We start from the raw sequence: 24770 nt of genomic DNA, 5'->3' as shown, positions 1-24770 counted from the left end.
TCAGGTTCTCATGATTGCACGACAAAACACTTTACTGAGCTCTTTCTTGCCCCTCAATTTGAAGTTGAGTGTACCCTACTTAATCCAGTTGTTCTATTCCATAGATATTTACTTAGGAATGATAGAAAACAGCCTGGAGGTGGTGGTACATGCTTTTAATTCCAGCTCTCAGGAATTAAATTCTCCAGAAACAGAGGGAGGTGTATCTCTCTGAGTGCAAGGCCAGCCTGCTCTACAGAACTAGTTCCTAGAAAGCCAGGGGTGCACAGAAAAACTCTGTCTTAAGAAGAAGAAAAGAACGATGGAAATATAGCCAGGTATAGAGGTGCATGCATGTAATTCCAGTACTCTGCAGCTTGAGGCAGGAAAGCACTGCAAGTTTGAGGGCAGCCTAGGCTATGTGTTGAGTTCTAGGCCAGTCAGAGCTCCAAGGTGAGACCCGGTGTCCCAGAACAAGGGGTATGTCTCCCAGCTTCCTTTTCCCACATTGATCCCCTCAAACATTTCTTCACAGAGGCTTTGTTTATTTGCTTTACTTTTACTTTTTTTTATGTGTATAGGTGTTTTGCCTACATATATGTCTATGCACCACATGTGTGCCTGGTGCCTGCAGAGGTCAGAAGAGGTCATCAGACCCCCTGGACCTGTAGTTACTGATGGTTGTGAGGTGCCGTGTGGGTATTTGAATGAACCCAGGTCCTCTGAAGAGCAAATGTTGCTTGGAACTCCTAAGCCACCTCTCCAGTCTTTGTTTCTAAGCCAGAAATAACCCAAAAACTTAAGAAAATTATAGGATATTCACAATACGTATTTTAAAAAGAACAAACTCTCAGAATCAACACATGCTGTTTGTTATGTTCACTAGCACTCAGTAATCAGAGTATTGTTCGAGAAGTGTGGGGCTCAGGTCAGCCACAGAAGAATCTGCAAAGGTATTTTTTTAGTTCCTGCTTCAAGGTATAGTGTACTTGAAGTTTCCTATAGGCATCACTTGGGCCTGAAGTTACAGGTGCTGTAACTCCCAAACCAAAGTGGGTGCTGACACACCCAAACTTGTGTCCTGTGGAAGAGCTATCTCTCCAGCCCAGCAAAAGATTTCTTGAGAGACTGTTTACTGGTGTTTGTTCATTTATTTATTTTTGTGTGGAACGTTGCAAAGCTGCACTTGAGTGCTGGAACTGCTTATTCATCACAGGCTTGTTTGTAGTTCTGGGTTCAAGCCCAGGGCCTCACACTCAGTAGGCATATGCTCTACCACTGAGCTATACTCCAGCTACGGATGTTCTCTAATATTACCAAGGCAACCGACCACATCAATTTTCCAAGTAGTAGTGACTACAGGTGCGCACCATGTGACTGATTTCATGAAGAAATTTCGAGGCCCATCCACAGGTCCTGCTGTGTAGTAAGCGCTCACATTTGTTGACTTTAATCAAATTTCTTGTGAAATCTTCCATCCTACTTTAGATACAGAATTTTATAACCATTCAAAACTTGTGACACCAGAGGGCACTGTTTCCTCAGTGATGCTTGATCTGGCATCTAACCATTTGGACTACCTTTGAGAATTCCTAGCATTAGCTGGTCTCTTCATGTATTAGTCCCACAAATTCAGAATGGTGTGAAAGCTGTGGGGACGCAGCTTTCCTGGAGGTTGATGGGCTCTAGTATGTCCTTCTTTCAAAGGTGCAGAGTGAGTGGGGTTGCAGCTCGATGTTGGAGCACTTGTTTAGCATGGGGCAGGATCAGCCCAGCTCTGGGTTGGGGATGGCAGTAAAGAACACTTGAATAGTAATAAAAACGTTGAAGGGGAATGAAAGGAGAAGCTAATTCTCTTAGTGCAGTCTTCCAGCTAAGGAGCTGTCCTTCAGTGTTTAGAGGATAAGGAGGCTTGTGATTGACCTAAAGTGGGTGCTGACACCCACACTCGTGTTTTCTGTACAAGCTGTCTCTCCTGCCCAGCAAAGGACTTCTTGAGAGATAGAACAAGTATATTTTAAGTTCAGATTAAGTTCTTATCACTAAATGAAGAAGACATCCCAGGGAAGCCCCGGGGCTACAGGGAGGGAGCTAAACTGGTAGATACTATCAGGGCTGTAGGCGGCCACTATTTCAGGCTGGTGTGTGTGTGTGTGAGGTCATGCGGTTGGAAGCTTGTTACTCATTCTTGTGATAGTTTTCATTTACTTTTTTTTCTGAATGGGTAATTCATGCCAAAGGCAAACATTTCAAGCAGCATTTAAAGATATACAGTCTAAGAAACAAATAAACAAGCTTTCTGTCTACTCTGTTTTTCTTCTAAAGCAATTACTGAGATCAACTTTCTGTTTACCCATCCCCTCTCCCCACACACTTTTTTTTTTTTTTTTTTTTTTTTTTGGAGTCAGTCTTACATAGTGCAGGCTATCCTCAAAATTATCATGTAGCTGAGGACCTTTAAACTTCGACCTCGGGCCTTCACCTCCCTAGCCTGGGATTACAGGTGAGTACCACCTGGTTCCATGCATTCTCGACAAGCACTGTACAAGCTGAGGCACATCCTTAGCCATCTGTTTTCCTTGATATAATGTTACTATAGCCCAGCTCAAGTTTGAAACCCTCTGTCTCTTCTCCCAGATGCAGAGATTATTAATATGAGCCACCACACTTTATTAATTCTGGGGACTTAATAATTCTTAATTCTCAGTAGGAATTGTGCTTTGGGTGTCTGCTTCATAATTCTGCATCTGTCTGCACTTGTGAGGGCTTTCTCTTCATTGCTTCCTGTTTCCTATTGTCTGTTCTTTCCAGTATCTAATATAACTGTTTTCCTGCTTTTTGCGTTTAACTGTTTTTTATTAGACTTATTTATTTTATGTATTTATCTTGCTTGCTTGCATCACATACATGCCTGGTGCCTAAAGAGGCCAGAAGAGGGCATTAGATCTCTTAGAACTGGAGTTACAGATGTTCGTGAGCTACTATGTGGGTGCTGGGAACTGAACCCAGGTCCTCTGCAAGAGCAGCCAGTGCTCTTAACCACAGAGCCATCTCTCCTGCCCCTGTGCTTGTGAGACTAAGTTTTTTGAGACTAGGTTTCACTGTGTGGCTTAGACTGTCCCCATACTTGTGATCTTCCTGCTCCTGCCTCCCTTTCTGCTGAGATTACAGGTGTGCATCTGATATTCTTGATATTTTGTATTTTCATTTACAGATTTGTCATCCCTTTGGTTGTTTATGATCCCCAGGGGTTACATTCCTGAGTTTCGTAGTAGTAGGAAGAACACAAGCTTTGGAACAAGCAGACAAATTCACAATCAACCCTATTACCTTTCTATTATTTAGAATATTACCTTGAATTAGTACAGAATTTTTTGTGACTCAGCTTCTCCATCTGTCAAATACAAGATGGCTTTGCGCTTATGATTAAAGAAGAGGACATGAACAGCATTGGTATAGGAGTGTGGTGGGCTGTGAGAGGCAGTGTCTCAACACTCATTCTTTCCTGTTACAGAGGATAAGGATACTGGAGGCTGAGGTCAAGTGAGGTGCTGGCAGAGCGGGAAGTAGAGTCAGTCTCCTGATCCCCAGTCTGTGGACAGTCTTGCCGGATTATCTGATATGACTTGGTATCTGGGACAACTCTCCTTCTTGGGGCTCTTAAATGTTCTGTGGGGAGTCAGAAGACTTCAGGGGTAGGATTAGAGGTGTCCCCCTTCTGGGGAAGAGTGACAACCTCTGTTGTATCCATCCCAGCCTGTCATGGAGCTCTTCAAAGGCAGAAGCCTCAGAGCCATGGTCCCAGTGGGTACAGGCTGAATTGGCTTGTGATGGAATGTCTTCACATTTTACTTTACTTGAATGTAAGGAGGTGTCCCTGACCTAAAGCATTGTACAGTTTGTTGTTGCTGTTGTGCCTTTGGAGGTATACTGATCTTTCCACATGGTTGCATGCCTTTTATTTTTTTTAATTTTTTACTAGTCTTTTTATGACCATTAATACATATTTTGGAGACTTCTAATCAGCATTCCTCTAAGCTTGAAAACAGAACAAGGCTCTTAGGCCTAAGAGAAATCATTTTAATGTTCATGTAGCTTTGAAATTAATTATAGCTTAGGAATTCAGAGTGGTGTGAAATTATTTGGGAAGTTGAAATATTTCCTGATTAAAAACTCTTTTTCTTTGTATATAGATCTTGCAGTCCAATAGATCATTCCAGTCACCCGAGGCCAGTGTCCTATTTCAGTAGACATGCCATTGGTTAAGAACTATTCCTCTCCATGTTTCATGCTGTTATATTTAGTACCTCAAAGGTGGTATCCCCTCCTCCCTGCCCACCATGGTGAGAGGCTGGTTATTAACATTAGGAGTTTCTGTTTTTGAGGGGTGTCTCCAAATGACCACTGTGGCTGCTTGGTTAGCAATGATAATTATTTTCAGTTCAATCCACCAAACCTCTATTGGCTTGCATACAATTATCCAACTGTTTTTCTAATCTACCTTGACCAGGACCAAACTTATCAAAACTATTTCTAGGGCATAGAGTCTTAATCACTGTATTGAGTTAATTATTATATGTGTGCTTGAACATATAATGTGCATGTGGAGATTGGATGACAACTTGCAGGAATCGGTTCTTCTATCATGTGGGCCTGGAGGACTGAACTCAGGTCACTAAGCTTGGCAGCTTGCTGAGCCATCTCATAGGCCCAGGATATAGCTTAAGGTCAGGAGTTCTGAGCAGTACTTCTTAGAGGCCTAAGTCCTTTCTGAGGACTTCGGATAGAACTCAGTACTAGGTTGGCATTTTCCGGTACCAAAAAAAATAAGGTTATCCATGGCTAGACTTGACTCTGGCTTTCCACCCTGTGCCAGGGTACCTACACTTTTTTTGGATGATAGTAGAAAAAGCTGCTATCCTTATCTGCCCACCCATACCTCCACAGCCAGTGTTTTTTCTTTTCTGACGTAGAAAAGTCTTTTCCTTAGAATCTGAGCTGCATACTAAGCATACTTTAGTTTCCTCTAGAGACTTACTGGAAAGTGTGAACAGAGGTGCCTGGAGACTCATCACCGGGATCCTGACCCAAGTGACTCTGCACAGCACCTCTGATGGCACACTTGTCACCTTTTCCTTATTCCAGGCTTGCAATGGGATATCTTGTCTAAAGTGCTCCCTTTTTAGATCTAGCCAGGGATGAGCATTCTATGGCCAGCAGGCCAAATCTGGCCTGCTGCCTGCTTTTGTAGAATTATATTGGAGCGCAGCCACCTCATTTGTTTACATACTGTCTGTGGCTGCTTTCGAGTGCCACAACAGCGAAGTTGAGTAGCTGCAGCAGAGACTGTGGACCACAAAGCTGAAAATATTGATTATCTGGTCTCTTTGAGAAAAGCTTGCTGACCCCTGATCTAGGACATCTTTTGCATAATGTCTCTTTTGGTTTGTGCCCTTGGGGCTGATGCCATGCTCTAGCCACAGGCTGATGGGCACTGTACGTAGGTGACTTAGGTGACTGTATAGATGCGTGTCATTGTATGGGTACTTGGTGTAGCGGCGCTGTAACAAAGCTACACCTGTGTCCATGCGTGCAGTGGGCTCAGTAACTGGCTACTTTTGTTTTTATTATTATTTTACAATAACTTTAAATTCTGCTGTATTTTTTTTGAGAATGTGTTAAAACTCTGACCTCTTATCAGCCCTGAAATGGTTCTTAAAAAATATCTAGTCAAGTTTGGTGACTTTCTGTTTCCTTTTTTCTCTTGCTTATATTGTTTCAGCCACGATTCTTTCTTGAAGATTCCTTGGATCTTCTGCTTTTCTCTCTGTTGGGAGTTGAGCGAGCACTTCCCTTTTCTCAACAAGACCACCCTTTTATTTTTAGTTATTTTTAAGATTTTTCTTTTATCTTTGTATGTGTATGGGTGTTTTTCCTGCATGTATGTCTGCATACCATGTGTATATATGGTTTATGGAAGCCAGAAGAGAATGCCTGGTCCTCTGATCTGGAGTTACAGATGGTTTTCAGCTATCATGTTGGCTCTGGGAATAGAACCCATGTCTTCAGGAAGAACAGCCAGTGTTCTTACCCATTGAACAGTCTCTCCAGCTCTGTCAGTGGGTCTCAGCCTGTGGGTTGTGGGCCCTTTTCAGTGGGTCTCAACCTGTGGGTCATGACCCCCTTTGGGGTTTGCATATTAGGTATCATGCACATCAGATATTTGCTTTCATAACTGTAGCATAACAGTAGCAAAATTGCAGCTATGAAGTAGCAATGAAATAATTTTATAATTGGGGTCCCCACAACACGAGGAGCTATATTAAAGGGTTGCAGCATTAGGAAAGTCGAGAAACACTGCCCCATCTCTTTTTCTTTAAATCACAACTGTAGATTTTTCTGTCCATTCATATTTTTGTTTTAGTCTTTCCATTCCATATCTGGGCCAAAAGGAAAATCTGAGCCTCTTTAATATGTAAATTTAATATTGTATTTGTGTTTATGTTCATGTAAATTAATTGCTTGTCTATGAAATTGTAAGTTTCTGAGAAAATGTTTGTTCTTGAGTATTTTTCTTCTAGTAGCTCATGCAGTATTTGGTGGTACTTTATAAGCACCTCTTGGCTAATTGACAGCTCTTCTTTATCAAAGGTCTTTCAGCATTTGATTTGCCCTCTGATGGGTGTGAGCCTGGCATTGCAGAGTCATGGGAGGGAGCTGGTGACATTGCTTCGGATGAAGGACCTTGAGATCCAGGCCTACCAGGAGAGTGGGGCTGTGCTGAGCCGAAGTAAGAGGGCATTCCTAGAGGAATGGGTGGGGAGTCCAAGGGTCTTCGAAAGGGGAATATAGTTTTCATTAAGGAATCTTATTGAGCTGGAGGTGTTGGGGGCATGGATCAGTTGGGGGCATGCTTGCTTAGCATACACCAACTCCTGGGTTTGAAATACAGAACTGCATAAATGGGAGTGTTGACATATGCATATGATCACAGCACTCAAGTAGAGGCAGGACATTATTCTTGGTGACACAAGTTCAAAGCTGGCCTGGGGTACATTAGACCTTGTCTCAAACAAAACAAAACAAACCTCCCAAACAACAAATTTTCTCTTCCTAGATAGAAACTCTAGCAGCTGGGGACTTGATACTAGATGTCTCCTCTGTCTGCCTTAGGCTCGGGCCCTTGTGCCCAGTAAAAGCCACAACCAAGTCTAGGCAGTGATGAAGGGAAAGGGGTCAACAACTTTTCAAAACCCTATTAGCAGAACATGGACTCCAGAGTCAAGAAGCCCCTGTAACTCTAGTTTTAAAATGAAAGTTCTATGCAACCTTTATCATTGTGGCATGACAGTTCCCTAGAGCAAATGCTGCTGCTGAACCATTGTTGCTAATTGCACCTGGTCTTCTCCTTTTATTTATCAAAAAACCTCAACCCTCTTCTTGAGGGCCTGGGACCCTGTGGATGTTTGATTGCTGACTTGCTTCCCTAGAAGTCCTGGGCCCACTTCCCTATCATCTGATCAGTGTGAAGCTCATCCTTAGGCTCATGTTCCTTTTTCTATCTCTTCTTAATTACAGGTCGATTGAAGACAGAGCCATTTGAAGAAAATTCTTTCTTGGAACAGTTTATGGTAGAGGTAGGATATTTGTTGTTCCCTTTCTCCTTCTATAAATTTGGGCAGAGTGCCTGGGTGGCAACCTGCAGTTTGGGCGTTAGGTGGCTTGTGTGGTTGGAAAGCCCTTTGCCTGAAAAAGTTGCTTGTGGAAACTTTGATGAAGTTTGGGATGTGTGTAGAGAAGGTGGGAGGAAGAGAGAAGATGGTGAAAGTGGGCTTTTCCTACTTAACATCTCTGTTAAGGTGCCATGTGGGTGTCCTTTAGAATTCTTTTGCCTCAAGAAGGTCGTTTGACCGGTGTTCACTTCTGCTTCCTGAGATTAGTAGAAGGGTGGTCATTTGTTGTCTGGTCCCTTTAGCATCTAGCAATAGAGGAAGGTGTAAAAAGCTCAGGGCTACCATTTGGGGACTGTCTTGTGGGCACGGCAGGCTGTGGAAAATCACAGTGTTTATACAAAGGGACTGGCACAGGAATGAATGGGGAGTAGATAATTGTGGCCTGTCAGAAGCTTCTGCCTAGGTTTCCCTTCTAAGGATTGAGCTTGGCCAAAAGGAATACTCACTGGATGCCAAACAGTGGGAACATTAATAATAGTGACCTTTGATAATACCAGTCAATATTAGTCTTTCCCTTCTCCACTCTTCTGGAACTTGTTGGTTATGTGGGTAGTACCTTAGTATTGTTGCTCCATTTTAAACTGTACATGTTAGTTACCTATGCTGCTGCTTTAGGATAAAAGTAGACAGTGCCTTTATAATACTATGTATGGATTGTTCATATTTCTGTCTTGCCATCTAGACTAATTGTAAGCTTTTTATGGACAAAGTCTATGTCTCATACTTTTCCTGAACCAGAAAGTTAGCATTCCCCCCCTCCCCCCAGGGAGGGACATAAAGTGAGTGTACTTGACTGAAAACCTTCTGTTCTTCCTCTGAACATTGGCTAAGCTCTTATATCCAGACCCTTAAGAAAAACTGTGAGATGGGTGCTCTGTCCTTGTGCTGGAAAAGTAATGGTCTGCAGGAGTCATACATGTAACGTCTTGAAGCTTAGTAGGAGTTAGCTTAACACATGTTTTCTTTATTATAGCGTGCATGTGTAAATGGTCTACATGAGTGGGAGCACACATGTGGCACAACTCTCAGGAGCTGGCTCTCCCCTTCCAGCCTGGTGTCCTGGGATTATGTGGCAAGTGCTTTTGTCCAGTGAGCCATGCTGCTGGCCCCAGGTGTTAATCTTGTATGGAAAAAGAGGTAATATTAAACAGAACTTGTAAGCGTGGCTTCTTCTCTCTATTAAGTTGAGCATGGGGAGGTTAATGTAGTCCAGGAGAGATTAGTGATGTGCTAGTTCCCTGCTTGAGAGACTCAGGGAAGCAGTACAGTGCTAATTCTCCTGCCTCACACCTCTCCAGTTTAGCTTCTACATATTTTACTCTGTATGCTTTCTGTGTTAGCAATGTGGAATGTCTTTCAGTTTTCCCAAGGGTTATTTTCCTTTGCCTGTATCTTTGCATACATTCTTCCCTTTGTCAAGAGTGTCCAGTGGCTTCCCCTAATCTACCCTGAACACTTCTATTCATCTTTTAAAGCAATAGTTGCAGGTTCTTGGGAGACCTTTCTAGACCTTCCTTGTAAGGGTAATCCTTCCCTACTACTAAAGTGCTGTGGCTTAAATCTATACTTTCTGGCTCACTGCTTCTATGTCAGTAAGACTGTGGCTCTCTTTTGTACTGACCTGTGGGCATGTCTGAGATCAAGGACTGGGTCAGTGCATTTCTACATCCTTTACACGGATGGCAGTGGCTAGAAGTGGTCTAAGGTTTTTGAATGACTATTTTGATACATTTGTGCAAAGGGAATCTTGTGAAAATTATGGCAGGGGTCCTGAGTTCAATTCCCAGCAATCACATGGTGGCTCACAACCATCTGTAATGGGATCTGATGCTCTCTTCTGGTGTGTCTGAAGACAGCTACAGTGTACTTACATATAATAAATAAATTCATCTTTAAAACAAATGGAAAAGATTGGAAAGGCAGGAAGCTATAGCCTTCTGGTTTTTTTTTTTTTTAATTCTTTTTTAAGTTTGAGAGGCTTGACTGTATTCTATTCAGCTCCCAGAGGACCAGAATTATTAGAGCAGTTGGTTCTAAAACATAATCCTAAGTCAAGTGTGTGGCTCATGTCTATAAAGTCCTAGTCATAAGGAGACCGAGGCAGGAAGATTTAGGCTACCTTGGGCAGTGAGTACCAAGCAGCTTACATAGTAAGACCCTATAAAACAAAATTGTGTGTGTGTGTGTGTGTGTGTGTGTGTGTGTGTGTAGTTTAGAGCACTTGTGGGAGTCAGTTCTCTTCTTCTACCATGTGTGTTCTGAGGATGAAGGCCATTGGGGTTGGTGGCCTTTTGCTCTCTGAGCTATCTCACCAGTTTCAGATTTCTACTGTGAAGATAAGGAACTGAGCCCCAGCAGGTAAGTGGCTGAAGTCTGTATGCTTAAGGCCCTCTCCATCTACCCCTATTATATCTCTCCTATCTAACTGCATATACACTCCAGTGAGGAAAGCCATGAATGCTTGGGAAATGAGAATTCTCGGAACCTCCGTGCTGTCTTCAGAATGTCTCACGGAGCTGGTAGGACTGAAAGGTGGGTACTGGGACTGTAGAGCTACAGTATCTTTTCAGTTACTCTGCTTGTCTGGGGTCCTATAAACAGGACATAAAAGGGTCAGGAGGTCATCCAAGACTGGATTGAAAGGATGTGCCATCAAAATAAGCAACATGGAATAGAAAATAAACAAACCAGAGAGACAGTTTGGGATGAACAGGCAAGAAGGCCAGGCCAGTGTCAGAGAGCCATACAGTCAGTGCCTGGGGTTACTTCTATTGCCATTGGAGATCAACAGACAGAGCACAGGGCCTCAAGGGCATAGAGAGTTCTAGAGAAGATATTTATGTACTGAACAGGGGTTACTTCCTCATATTTGGTCTCTTTGCTTTACTTCTTCCTTTAAGAAACTCTGACTTAGTCAGGTGCATACCTTTAGTCCCAGTACTCGGGAGGTAGAAGAAGCAGGCAGATCTCTGCAAATTCAAGGCTAACCTAGTCTATATGGAAAGTTCCAGGCCAAATAGGACAGCATAGAGACCCTGTGTCAAACAAACAAACTACAATAAAATAAAGAACCTCTAATTTTTCTCTTTCAGAGAACATATGGACACCAATTACTAGTGACCCAACTAAAGGGGAAATTTGCTATGGAGAGCATCTTGATCTTGAACTCATAGAGATCTGCCTGCTTCTGCCTACTAAGTGCTGGGGCTAAAGGTGTGCACATGGCTATGTCAGAGTTTCTTAAAGGTAGCAGTAAAGCAAAAAGATCAAATATTGGGGAAGTAAGCCCATTCAGTGGTTAAATTAATCTTCTCTAACTTTGGCATTCTAGAACATTCCTAGTAATGATGATAGTGTGGTGTGCATTGGCATGATCCTTATACAGGCTAAGATTCCCATAGACAGTTATGCTCAAGACTAGCAGCTGAGAGGCACCTTTAGGGAAAGAGAAGCTGAGAAGCTGGGGACTGTTACACACAGCAGCATGACTATGTTAAGGATGAGAATGGGCTGGTGAAGCTCTTTAGGCTGTTCTGTTGGAAGAGTTCCTTTCCCCGCCCCTGCCCATACCCATGCCTTTCTCCCCATCTGCTTGCTATCAGGCTATGGCTGCTGGCAGGCTCTTTATTTATTTATCCCAGTGTAATGGGGTGAGGAGGGAGCTGGCCTGAGGTTGTCTTTCTGAGGCCATGCCACTGAGCCACAGGCGGTTAGAATGGGTGTGTGAGTCACTGGGGCTGCATGCTGCTCAAACCAGACTTGACCAGGCTCAGGGACAGCGGGCAGCCCAAAATAGAGCCCCGCCCTCTGCAGCTGGCAACCTCTGGCTAGAAATCAGCCTTTTACACCAAAACCTGGGCAAATGCACGGCATTGGCTTTCTCTGGGTGGGGGCACTTAACAGAGATAGGGATTTTGTAGTTTTCTTCTCAGACTTTACACAGGATAGCCAGCACACCAACATCTCCCATTGCTGTGCTTTGAATGTCTCAGAGCACTTAAATAATTTTCTTGCTATAAAATGCTAGCTAAGAAGTTTGGGGGCAATACTTAACATTGATCTCACTTAGTATCCTAAGTGTAGCCATAGTTGTAGTCTAGTTCCAGCCTCATTCTAGAGCGTTACTTTACGTTAAGTTACCCACTGCTGCTCTTCCTAAGCTTGAGTTTATGCCAAAGGCACTGGACAGACTTGGGGAGACTCAGGAGCAACATGAAAACTGCTATCTATATCTGTTACGTGCATCCATAGTGGGTTCTCCTTTGTTTTCTCTGGGTGGGTCGGTCTATCTATCTATCTATCTATCTATCTATCTATCTATCTATCTATTTATCTATCTATCTATCTATCCATCCATCCATCCATCCATCCATCCATCCATCCATCCATCCATCTATCTATCTATCTATCCATTTTTATCTCCCTCGGGAATGTTCATGGTACCCAGGATTGGATCCAAGATATTATTCATTCTCCCTTCCCCTAGGTTGTCTCATTGAGAGCCCAGTCTCCACACCACTATTAACTACTGAGAGCCAGTTTTATAGCACCACGTCATAGAGACCCCTGGCTTTGTCTGCATCCTTGATCTTTCTGCATGGATATCTCACTAGTACCATTGCCTCCCATGCATGCCCCACAGGAATTATTTACTTCTTTCTTTAAACCCATTCTTTATTTGTATTCTTTACTTTGGCAAATTGAACCATCATCAATCAGTTCCACAGTGGAGTCTGTTCTTCTTTAGTCTAGTTTTTGTTGCTTTAGATAAGCCAATACCCTTTTGCTTTCTCCATCATCCCCGTTCTGCTTCTCAGTTGAATTTACGTTTATCAGAACAGTCTCTTTGAAAAAGAGCCCTGATTGTCTTGCTTTCTTGCTTATAGTCCTTTAGTGGTTCTTAATAGTGACATGGAGGGTAAAGCTCAAACTCCTTGTATGCTATACAAGACCATTCACTATTTACCTCTTTGCCTTGGTCCTCCAACGTGGTGCCTTGCACTTATACACCTAAAGAGTTGATAGCTTCCTGCTTGTACACATCTCATTCATTTGTTTGGTATTGTTTATTCTCATCCTATTTAATATTCCTAGCTCTGTGTGGGTATTATCTCTTTGTGGGCCTTGGTCTTTCTTTCCTTCAGCCTGCTATTCTTTCAGATCATGGTGTTATTCCTGTAACCCTCTGCAGACTGTTTGGCATTTGGGATGATCCAGATATCAAGAAGGGAGGCAGGGGAAATTGAGTTGGCCAACCCTTCTCCATTTAGATTTTTTCCTGTATGGTGCTTGGTAAGTCCTTTTCTTCACTTTTCTTTTTTTCTTTTGAGACAGTCTCATTAAGAGGCCAAATTGGCCTCAAACTCATGATCCTCCTCCCCTAGACTCTCAAGGGTTGGAATTATGGAAATGTGCCAGGGTGCTGCAGTGTTTCTTAGTATGGTTTCTACAGCACAATCCTGCCTTCTTTTCCCACTACGTCACTGTTTGATTCCTCTCACAAGCCGTGCCACTGCATTGCTGCACTGTTGGAGTGCCCTTGGAGCCAGTCCGTGGTCTTCTTATGTTGCCCTCGCTGTCATTCGTCTCAGCTGGCCCAGCAATCCCGAGTACTCACTGACAGCCTTCCTTACAACTCCAAACTTTTTCCTCAGTATTTCCAAGTGGCAGCCTGGCGTGCTGGTACACAGTGTAGTCTGAACACTCAGAAGGCTATGGCAGGAGGGCAATGCAGTTTCAAGTCATCCTGGGTATATAGTGAGCTCAAAGCCAGTCTAAACTACTCAGTAAGACTCAGTCTTAAAAACAAAACAAAACAAAACAAAAACCCTCAAACATATGCAAATAAACAACAAACCAATAAACATTTCTGTGTGGAGATATTGTAGACATTTTTACATTCAATATTTCCCAGACTGAATTCTTACTCTTATATACCAAGTTGCTTTCTCCAAGAACCCAGTAACTTCCTATTTAAGTTAGTTAAATTAAACCTCACTTAACGGAGCCAAAAACCTTGTCGTCACCCTTGGTTTTTATCCTCTTGCATCCTATATCCAGTCCCTCAGAAAGCGCCATTGGCTCTGTCTGAAAGAAGAAAACCATAATCTCACTGCCTTTTTTCACTGCCCTGAGCTGCCATCATCATAACTGCACTTCGGAAATGGCCTCCCCACTGGCATCTGTTGCAACCTCAGGAATCTAGGAGTGTTTAGCTGGTCAGTTCTAGTGAAGAGTCAGAGTTTCTCATGAAGCTGGTTACTCCCATAACCACCAACGCCAGTATTTCACCTGTAGATACAGCTTCTGGGGAGGTTGGTATAACATGCAGGGTCTGGTGCTAATTAAAACCATGGATGTCTTTTCTTCCCCAGTAGCCAGCAGGGAACCAGTTTCCTGATCAGTTTAAGGTTGGTTTCTTTATGTCCTGCATCCAAAGAAAATGATGTGTCTTCAGTAATTTAGTCTTATAATATAGATATCTAACAGTAACATGGTTTTACAGTATAGTTATGGTGAACAATTAAGAGTAATGGCAATAACCTGTGTTGTTCTTGGTACCTCTGGGGCTTTTCTAGCCAATAGCTTGTAGGGTGTATCCCATGCCAGGTACTGAGATTTGTATTTAATAATCTGTCTATTTCCGGAGTAGCATTCTCCATTCAGAGAAGGCATTTCTGTTCAAACTCCTTTTAAAATATATTTTAATTAGCCTGTAAACTAATGGATTTTCATAAGGCCTCTTCATATATCCTTGGGTTGAAATAAGGACCTATAAGGAAGATATGGTGAAACATGCCTTTAAATCTCAGAACTTGGGAGTTAAAGGCAAATGGATCTCTGTAAGTTTAAGCCAGGTCAGTCAGCATAGTGATTTCCAGGCAGCCAAGGCTATATAGTGAAACTATCTCAAGACCTTCAGGAAGAGAAGGAAAAAGGAACCTTTGGAAATTGAAGCTTAGATTTTAAAGACACAGACACAGATTTGAGAATCTTCTGCAAAGGAGCAGTGTTCAAAATCATGAGGATGGATTCATCATTTGCTGAAAAAAGCAGAGAGAAAAGACAAAGGCTTGGTGATGGAGATTTGGGGAACTTTCATAATTGAATGGAGCAGGAATTTGTGAAAGAAATTTTAGGGATGAAGAGAGTAAGGATAGAGTAGTAGATAGCCAAGAAAGAGAAACTATTAAGTTCCTCTTATATAAAATATGCAGTGTGTGTGTGTGTGTGTGTGTGTGTGTGTGTGTGTGTGTGTGTATGTGTGGTGTATGTGGGTACTAAACCCCATACTGCTTCTTCATCTAAGCCATAACTTTAAATTTGTCTTTGTTACTTTCCTATTGCTGTGAAGAGGCACCATGACTAAGGCAACATATAGGAGAAAGAGTTTATTGGGAGCTGACAGTTTCAGAGGCTAAGTTCATGATTACCATGGTAGGGAGTGTAGCAGCAGATAGGCATGGCACTGGAACACTAAGCACTGGAAGCTTCTATCTTGGGGCACAATTATAAGGTAGAAAGAACCAACTGGGAATGGGGTGGGCTTTCCAAACCTCAAAGCCTACTCCCCAGTGATATGCCTCCTCTAACAAGACCACACATCCTAATCCTTCCCAAACAGTTCCATCAGCTAAGGACCAAACATTCAGATATATGAGCCTCTGGAATCCATTCTCAGTTAAACTACCACAGAATCCTTACAACAAACCTAAGTATAGCTATTGTCTTTGTGATAACGATAGAATAGCAGAGTGTTAGGAGGAAAGCAATTTGCTTAAGGTCATTAAGCTGATTCACCTTTATTTGTCTTGAATCAGATACTGTGCTGTTGTCATCACCAGAGAGAATGTATGAGCCACAGTGCCAGAGAATGACTGACTGACAAAGAACAGATCTTAGGAAATGTGTAACCTTGGACAGTCTCTGCAAACTGTAGTCAGTTCAAGAAGGATAATAAATAATACAGAGGAGATAATTAATACAGATCTCTTGTCAGAGAAGTTTCACAACAAGTAAGAAAGAGAGAACCAGAAGAATGGGGTTAGCCAAAATAAAATGGGGAGGCTCATGCATTTGAAGGCAAAGGAGAAAGGTGGAAAGGGGGAGTGTGTTCTGGCAAAGAGATGGGGGAAATGTGGGAGCAACAGTCTGTGGGGCTGACTGTGGGATATATGAATGGCATGCAAGTGGTAGTTTGAACATAGATGACTAGTTTTATGCTTTCTTTTCAGCTTCTTTCTCCCAAGAAATGCAGTATTTTCATTCAAGAATTTAAAACTCTTTTCTGAGGGCACCCCATTCATCCTTCACTAAAAATAGGGACATGAGGGTCTCCTTATAATAATATAGGAAAAAAAAAAGAGAGGGTCAAATGATTGTATGATTTGTGTGTGTGTGTGTGTGTGTGTGTGTGTGTGTGTGTGTGTGTTAGGAATGGTGGAAAGAACAGAATTTAGAGTCTGAGTGATACTCTCCTCTTCTGAATTCCTATAACGTACTAGATTTTTCCTGTGTTTTACTGATGCTGCTGTTAGAAAAAAAATCTGTACTTGTTTCCCAAGTGTTTTTTGATGGGAAAGACATGGCAGCAGGAGGGTGAGGCAGCTGCTCACATTGTATCTACGTTCAGGAAGTGGAGAGAGATGGATACTGCTGTTCAATTGATTTTCTCCTTTTTATTCATCCCATGGCTTAGCCTATGGTGTGATGCTGCTTCAATTTAGGGCAGGTCTTCCTCCCTCAAACTAGACACTGTCACATTCACACACCCAGAAGTGTGCCTCCTAGATAATTCTAGATCTTGTCAAGGGGATAGTCAATATTGTTTATCACATGATGGTTTAAGGGAATCCTTTAAGAGCTCATTTAGTCCAGTTAATTTTATACTTAAAGTCTGAGAAATTTTGATGTTATATATTGACCTTTTAGAATCTTTATTCCAAGATCTCCTTCCAATCCAGTGCAGGTGAAGACAGGAATGGGGCAGCACATGGAGATGTTAATTTAAAGAAGAAATGATTAAGGTCTGGTTACATGACTCACCAGGAAAAGATACTAAGTCTGACAACCAGAGTTTGATTCCCAAGACCCACATAGAGGAAGGAGAGAACCTACCTCCACAAGGTGTTCTCTGACCTTTACATATGGCATACATGTGTCCACATACAGCTACATATATACAAATGTAATTTTAAAAATTAAAAAGAACAAAGGAACAGTTAGTTATCTAGGTGTAGTGGCTTATAATTCTTGCAGTTGAGTATGGACTGACACAGGAGGTTTACCATGAGCTTGTGGCTAGCCTTGGCTATGTTGTGAGGCCCTGTCTCAAAGAACAAAATTAATTAAAGAAAGAACAGTTAGTGGAAACTGCAGTGTTCTATTGAGAGGCTAAGGGAGAGCAGAGTGAACTTGTTTAATTTAATGTCCTTATACACAATTTAATAAAAACATTTCATGATGTTTGAGGGCATGTAGTAACAGAAAAGATAAATCAAAGGATAATTATGTACTTAGCATTTTGGGAAAGATTGGCCCAGTGTAACAGCACAAGTTTAGCTCATACAATGTATGAGAACTCCCTGTAAAACTGTTTGCTACTTTTTACCTTTTCTGGTTTTAGCAAGTAGCTTTCTCAGTGTGTTTTCAAAATAACAGCTGCAGATGTTTTAGTTATTGGAAGAGCATAACTTCCAAGTAGTAAGTAATAAATTGGTTTTAAATGTCTTCATTTCTAAATGAACTAACAAAAACCAGGTTAAAGGTGTTAAACCTTTCTGTTTTGACTAGGCTGGTGGGACCAGCCTGTCTCTGCTTACTCTGTGTGCTAGGGCGTGCGCCTGGCCTTTACATGGGTAATGGAGATTCTAACTCAGTTCCCCATGCTTACACAAAAAGTGTTCTTACCCACCGAGTCAGCTCAACCCCAGCAAAGGCCTTCCAACCCATACATTTCTTTCCTACTCCAGCTCTGTCTCCTGCTCTCCTCCTCCTCCTCCTCCTCCTCCTCCTCCTCCTCTTCCTCCTCCTCCTCCTCCTCCTCCTCCATCATTCCCTTTTTATCTTCAGTGGAAGCCTGTTCCCTAACATGTCCTTGAGCCCATAGCTTGTACCCAACGTTCCAGGTAACCAGAACAGCAGGCTTAGGTTTACCTCCCTTTCTTGTTTGTACTGTCATCAGAAATTCCGGGTCGGGGGTACCTTCATGGTTACCAGATGATGCCAGGGATAACAGTGTTTCCTCTTGGTGTTCTTGGTCTCATTAATAAAGGAATTTAAGAATGGGCTCAAGTAGAAGCTTGAGGACAATTTTATTGGAGTAAAAAAAAAAAAAAAAAAACCCACAGGGCAGGCAAGCTAAATCTCTATAATGCCTGGGAGAGGATAATGGAGGAGAGCAGGAGAAAGGCCATGTTGTTAGGGTTAAACTGGCATAGAGATGAGGCACAGGGCGGCAGGCAGTCACATGGTGGGAAAGGAAGCTCCAGAGAAAGAATAAGAAAGTCCAACATGCTAGGGAAGCTCAAAGTGTTAGAGAAAGCATGCTTAGAAAAGAGATAGGGAAAAAAAAGGAAGTAACCCTTTTCTGGGTAATTTAGAAAAGTGGGCAGATGTATTATCTTCCACCTATCTCATTAGCATGGCTTAAGGAGAACCCACTTTCCTAGGTGTAGTCCCATCTCCCTGAGGGGTGGTTCCTCTTGGCCTGGTGATGGAGATGTCTAATCCACCCACACTAGAGATTCTATTCTCTTGACCAGTTTTCTCATGAGTCTTCTTACTGCTTTTGTGTCACTGTGTGTGAGTGTGTGTGTGTGTGTGTGTGTGTGTGTGTGTGTACAGATCTTTGTAGAGGAGGCAGAGATCAATATTTGAGTGTTTTCACCAATCATTCTCCCCCTTGCTTGAAAATTCATCCAGACTGCCTGGCCAGCTCACTTGCCCCTGTGCTGGGACTTTAAGCATGTGCTGCTGCATTTGGCTTTTTACATGGGTGCTAGGGATCAAACTCTGGACCTTATGCTTACAGGGTGAGCACTTTACCAGCTGAGCCATCTCTAAACTGCCCTCCCTCCTTTTTGGGCCTTCTGCTTTTTCTTACAAACACTGAAGATGGGAGGGGGCATTCCTCTAATTGTATATTGAGTTTAAAAGTGTCACAGATGTTTGGAGGTTGGTTTTTGGATGTTGTGCCCTTCTTCAATGAATGGTGCAGATTCAGTTATACAACTTTCATTGAATCTCATGAATTCAGTGAGAAATCCTCCCTCACTTCTAGGACTTTGCTGTCTAGAGAAGTTCTGGATAGTAAGTGAGCAGTGTACAAGTTCCAATTTGGAAAAGACCCATCTCTTAACTCACAGCTGCCTTTCTGTACCTGTGTTGGCCAGAGAAGGACTAAACATCTGTGGCCATTGGCTTTCTGTTGTTTTTCTGTATTTTGGACAGTTTAGGATCTAGAGTTTTTAATTCTTCCTGGTCCTAGAGAGCCCCAATGACCAGGGGAATGTTCTAGCTGTACTGGCTTCTCAGAACCACCCAGGTGGACCAGCAGCAATATGTAGACCAGGAGCCGACTCTCCTAAAACCATTCCTAAAGCTGGAAGCCTGAATCAAATGGCCATTATACTGCTCGTATCAGGGCTCCTAGTGCCAGTGTGCAGCTTGTCCTCACATATAAATATAGGTCTCTCTAGATATAAAAAGTGAGAGAGTCTGTGAATCGCTTTTTTTCTATACTCCCTTTCATGAGGCAAGCTAATGAGATGCGTATCGTTAAAGGTATGATGTTTTGTGGGATGGAGTCTTTTAAACTGGATGTGCCTGGCTTAGTTATGGCAAATATTTACAAAAAAAGGGACATACCATATAAAATTAGAGTTCTGAAAATAGCACTGAGAGAGGGAAGGGGAAAAAAAAACAGGACAGAAAATACAGGCCAGTCTGTTTGGGGAAAAGGGGAAAAGATAAAATGAGAGAAGCGCCGGCAGTAAAAACAGCATCTTAGTAAACAGACTATAAAAAAAATTGTGACCTGCTTTCTGGCAACCCTGGCGGCTGTTGAGCGGGTGAAGGTGGCAGAGCTGGCGTCTGTGTGGACACACGGTGCCCGGGGCGCATGGCTCCCCTGGCCTCGCAGGGCGTTAAATTTAGCCACATAATTATGGGCCTGAGTCGCTGCCTCTTGTTGACCACACCATAATTACTGCTTTGCTTTATGAATTTTATTTTGCTTATTCTGTTTCCTCCTTCTTTGGCACAAAAAAGGCCTGGAGTGGGGGGAGTCCCGTCCCCACACCCCTCCCCTTACTGGACAAATGAGTCTTCACAGAAACTTGGGCTCTTGGGCCATCAGAGTATAGAGTAAGAGCCATTGATTAATCAGAGTGGGTGGGGGTTCCTGGCCTCCAATGGTTTTGCCTCGCTGGCCCTGATTCTCAGGTCCTGTCCTTCAGTCTTTGGCCTTAGGTGAAGCTTTTATGTGAGTCTGAAATGTTAAGACTTACTTTATTTACACCTTCAAGAGTGAGAATCTTCCAGGTGTTGTTGGATGCTTCTAGAGTTTGGGCCTAAGCCTTCCCCCAGCCACCTCCCTCCAGTTAAATTCTTCGAAGCCTAGAAGATTTGACAGCATTTTGCATCAAGAACAAGTACAGCTGGGCATAGGGGTGCATACCTTTCATCCTAGCAGTCGGGAAGCAGAGGCAAGCGGGTCTCTGTAGTTTGATGTCAGCCTGGTAAAGACAGTTCCAGGACAGCCTGGACTATGTAGAGCCCCCTTCAAAACCAAACCAAAACAACAGGTGCATTGGTTTGCATACTTTCATTATAGTGATAACAGAACTTTTAACATATTAGTGACTCTTTGATAACAGAAAACATGTATAGAAGGCTGGGGAGATAGCTCAGCAGGCAAACTCATGATCTGAGCTTGCCTTCATTTATTTATTCATGTGTAGAGGTGGGAGAAAAGGTGCACATGTGGAGAGAGAGAGGACAACTTGAGAGTGTTAGCTCTCTCCTTCCACCATGTGAACTTCAAACTCAGGCCATTAATCTTGGCAGCAGGCACCTTTACTGACTGAACTATCTCATTGGTTTGTATCCTTAGCAGCCATGTAAAAAGCCAGGTGTGGTGACACATGTCTAACCCCAGCTCTAAGGAGGGCAAAGGCAGGTGGATCCTCGGGGCTCAGACAGCCTAACCAATGTAAGCTTCAGGTTCACTGAGAACCTGTCTCAGAAATGAGATTAAAAAGTTAGTGAGATGGCTCGGTGGGTCAGGATGCCTGCTGCCAAGCCCGATGAGTAGAGTTTGATTCCTGGACCACTAGAACATACGTGGTGGGAGAAGAATGTTGACTATAGAAAGTTGTTCTCCACATATGCTATACACACACACACACACAAATAAATATTTAAACATTAAAAAAAAAAATAAAAGAACCCAGTGGAGAGCAGCAAAGGAAGGTGCCTGGTGTAGACCTTTGTCACATGCACATTAACTTGAATTTTTCAAATACCTATTCACACATACACGCAAATTTGTGCTCAGAATATTTTGGTGAAAACTTCAGGTGTTCTTAAACTTAGATAGGTGCTGCCTGGGACTTAGTTTGCTATAGAACATGCCATGGTCTTCCTTGGAGAGGTATGTTGAACCTTAGCTTAGCTTCAGTCCCAGAGAATGGGCCAGAATCTTTGGCCTGAGACCAAAAGTACAATACTGGGGAGAGAACATAGGCTGTAAGGGCATTAGGAGAGTTGTATGGACGAGGTGCTGGGTCATTGGGGGTGAAGTTACTGACTGTGACCTAGGCTGCCATCTACCTATGTCCCCAGAATGGCCCTGCAACTGAGGAAGTGGTGGAAAAGGAAGGGCAAACAGGGGTTGTGGTCAGGGTGCTGGCTTATCCGTCACTGGCCAGAACTGTCCTATTTGTGCGTTGGGGGGGGGGGGTGCACTCTGCTAAAGCCAGGCACGAACGTGTCAAAGAAAAGCTTCTTGCAGCTCTTGTTTTCTCAAAACAAAGGAAGCTCCTTGCATTGCTGGAAGTCGCGTGCTTGAGTACTGAGTTTGTTATTGCCTGATAACCTGGCCACCAATTCCTGCCCTCCTCTTCACCCCATACAGCCAGTGATTTAGTGGGAACAGCTTCCTGTCCCTACCCAAGGCAGCAGGTTCACTCTCTCTTGACCCCAGAAAGAAAGAAGAAAGGAGTTAGCTTTCTACCCAGGACCTATTGGTATCTTCTATTGAGACCTTTAGCAAGTGCTTTTCAAAATCATTTGAATTGCACATAATTGATAGGTGACATGAGCTCCACCTTGTACAAGTTCAAGTGCATCCAAGCTATTCTCTAGATGAGTCCTCTGAACACATGTTTGGGTGTCACGACAATGTGGGCGTGTTATAGACGTGTTTAAAGGCTTGTGCTCAGGTTCTTTAACTCTCTTATCAAACCTCAGCATAAGTTATGGATTGGCACCGGTTGTCTGATCACACTGTTTATATTTATTTTAAAGAGAGGACCTTGCTGTGTTGCTCAGATTGCCTTTGCATTCAAGGCCCTCCCTTCAGCCTCCTGAGTAGATTGCTGGGAATAGAGGTACAGGCCACAGCACCCAGGCTCTGCTCTTACTTTAAATAGCATTGTCCTAGAATTTAGAGATGTTGCACAGCTGGCTGTGGAAAATTAGGCTTGAGAGGCAAATTTGAGGTCCACCTAACAAGTTCCAGGCCAAGCAGAGCTCCATAGGAAGACCCTGTTTCAGAAAACTAAAATCACCCAAATAAAAGAATATTGTGAGTGGAATAGTGGAATTCATGTCTTTGGATCTATCAACATAGTGATCATACCCTAAAGTAAGGGGGGGGGGGATTTCTTTCTTATTTTTTTCAAGTTTTGCTTTATTTATTTATTTTTGAAATAGGATCTATTATGAAGCCCTGAATAGCCTAGTACTTACTAGGTAGCTCAAGATAACCTTGAACTTATGACAATCCTTTTGCCTTAGCCTTCTGAGTGCTTGGATTACAGGTATGAGCCACCCTGGAAAAAAGATTTCTTGCTCAGTGGTTAAGAGCACTGGCTGCCCTTGCAGAAGACCCAGGTTCGGTTCCCAATACCCAGGTGCTAACTCATAACCAACTATAAACAGTTCCCGCAGATCTGACGCCCTCTTCTGGCCTCCTCCATCATTGAATACACAACACATGGAGAGAAAATGGCCATACAGAGAAAATCAAAATAAATAAATCTTGGCTGGATGTGGTGGTTCATACCTTTAATTCCAGCATCGGGAGGCAGAGTGAGGCAGATCTTTGTGAGTTCCAGGCCAACCTGGACTACAGAGCTGATTTTAGGGCAGCCAAGGCTACACAAAGAAGCCCTGTCTCAAAATCAAATCAAATCAAATCAAACAAAAACTCAAAACAAAACAGAAAGAAAGATAAACAAGAATTTCTAGAAAACTGGCTGTTAGAATCATGGAGCCTCAGTTGCTAGTTCATGCTAAAGGGCTCTGACATGAGGTGGAAGGGTGAACTAAAGCTTTCTTTCTCATTGCCAAGGTTCTGAGATTCTAAGGTTAAATGGTGTAAGCACGAGATAAAGTTAAGGACTGGTGATTTTCCGGTGGGGCATTGATTCTAAGCCTTAAGCTACACTGTAGGTAACTTAATGAGGTACTTTATGGGAGAAGGGGAAGGAGGGGAGGCTTTCATTTGGTTTATTTTTTAGTCTACCATTATCAGCTAGATATGAGGTCTTTTTTACCCAGATTGATCACATGTTTGGCCAGCATTATCTTAGTCTTCTGGTTGAGGGCCACCAAATTGTTTCTAGAGGTTGAGGGATCTAGGATTGAGGAGAGAAGTAAATATTGACAGACTTGGTGGGACTCAGGTGAGAGATAAGAAATGGGCTTTGGATTAGAAATGTGGATTATTGGCAGGGTCACTTGGCAGCCCGATTTGGAGGATGGTGTTGGTGAGGAAATAATCAAGAAAAGAGGCTAAGAGCTCAGGTCAATAGGACAGCTCAGTGGAAGGCATCAGCTGCGCAATCAAAGGGTTTTCCTTGCTGGGTGGGGGCGGTAATAAGGGGGCCTGAGAGGGAGCCTGTTTGGAAAGTAAACCAAGCATTTAAAGGACCAGAGAGTTTCATGAGGGAAGAGGTGGGAACTGCTGAATTCCTCTGTTGCTAAAGGGTGAAAAGGAATAAGCAGACCAAGCCTGAGCCTCTGTTTCTTTAGCTCAGGAGATTCACAATCAGGAAAGGAAATCAGGTAGAAGCAAGTCACAAAGAGAATCTTAAAAGGTTGATGGCTTCCAATTACCCTTAAGATAAAGTCCAAACTCTCTAATCTGTCAAAGGCCCTTTATAATCTAAGTACTACTTTTACCTCTACCTTTATTTATCCCCATCCTTATACTAGATAGGCCACACCCACACCCACACATCTTCACTTTCAGTCACTGCAAGCTGCTGTCAGTTTCTGGAGCCCATTCTTTTCTGTGGGTGCTGGGAATTGAACCCAGGTTCTCTGGGAGAGCAGCCAGTGCTCTTAACTGCTGAGTCATTGCTCCATTCTATCCATTGTTTTCTTATCTGTAGTTTTTAGCATGTGGGGTTTGCATGTAGTTTTAGCATGTGGGGTTCCTCCTTCTAATACTGCCAGAGTATTACACATACAACAGCAACAAAGATTTTCAGCTTGTTCTGTTTTTCTATGTGAAGCAAGTGCTCTACCACCAAGCTCCATTGTTTGCCTCTCTTCATGTTTGGATTTCAGTGAGGATGTTCCCTCCCCTGAGAGTATGTCATCTGGGCCTCTCTGTTCTGCCTTGCTTACATGCTTGCTATTCACCTTCGCTGTTATAAGCCTTCTCAACAGTACTGTAACTACTATCTTTTGTGGCCTCCCTCCCTAGGGACATTACATATTGTTTAATTTGGCTGATCCATTGAAAGCTTTCTGTACTTTTTATTTCATCTCCTCTCTCTTCTGCCCTTTCATCCCCTCCTTCCCACACCTCTCCTCCCCTCCCCT

General features: G+C 42.9%; 1 protein-coding gene across 1 annotated transcript in view; it reads left to right on the top strand.

Moving 5' to 3' along the window:
• NHEJ1 (non-homologous end joining factor 1) overlaps positions 1-24770 on the top strand; it is an 82478-nt gene that overhangs the window by 7766 nt on the left and 49942 nt on the right. Inside the window, exons 4-5 of the mRNA XM_080933285.1 lie at positions 6631-6769; positions 7558-7616. Of these exons, the coding sequence (XP_080789411.1) occupies positions 6631-6769; positions 7558-7616 (198 nt within the window). The remainder of the gene's footprint in view (positions 1-6630; positions 6770-7557; positions 7617-24770) is intronic.

Source organism: Micromys minutus (genome assembly GCF_963924665.1).
Source record: "Micromys minutus genome assembly, chromosome: 19".
NCBI classification, from domain to species: domain Eukaryota; kingdom Metazoa; phylum Chordata; class Mammalia; order Rodentia; family Muridae; genus Micromys; species Micromys minutus.
The sequence above is the reverse complement of the archived record's forward strand: the minus strand, read 5'-3'. Positions and strand labels throughout refer to the sequence as shown.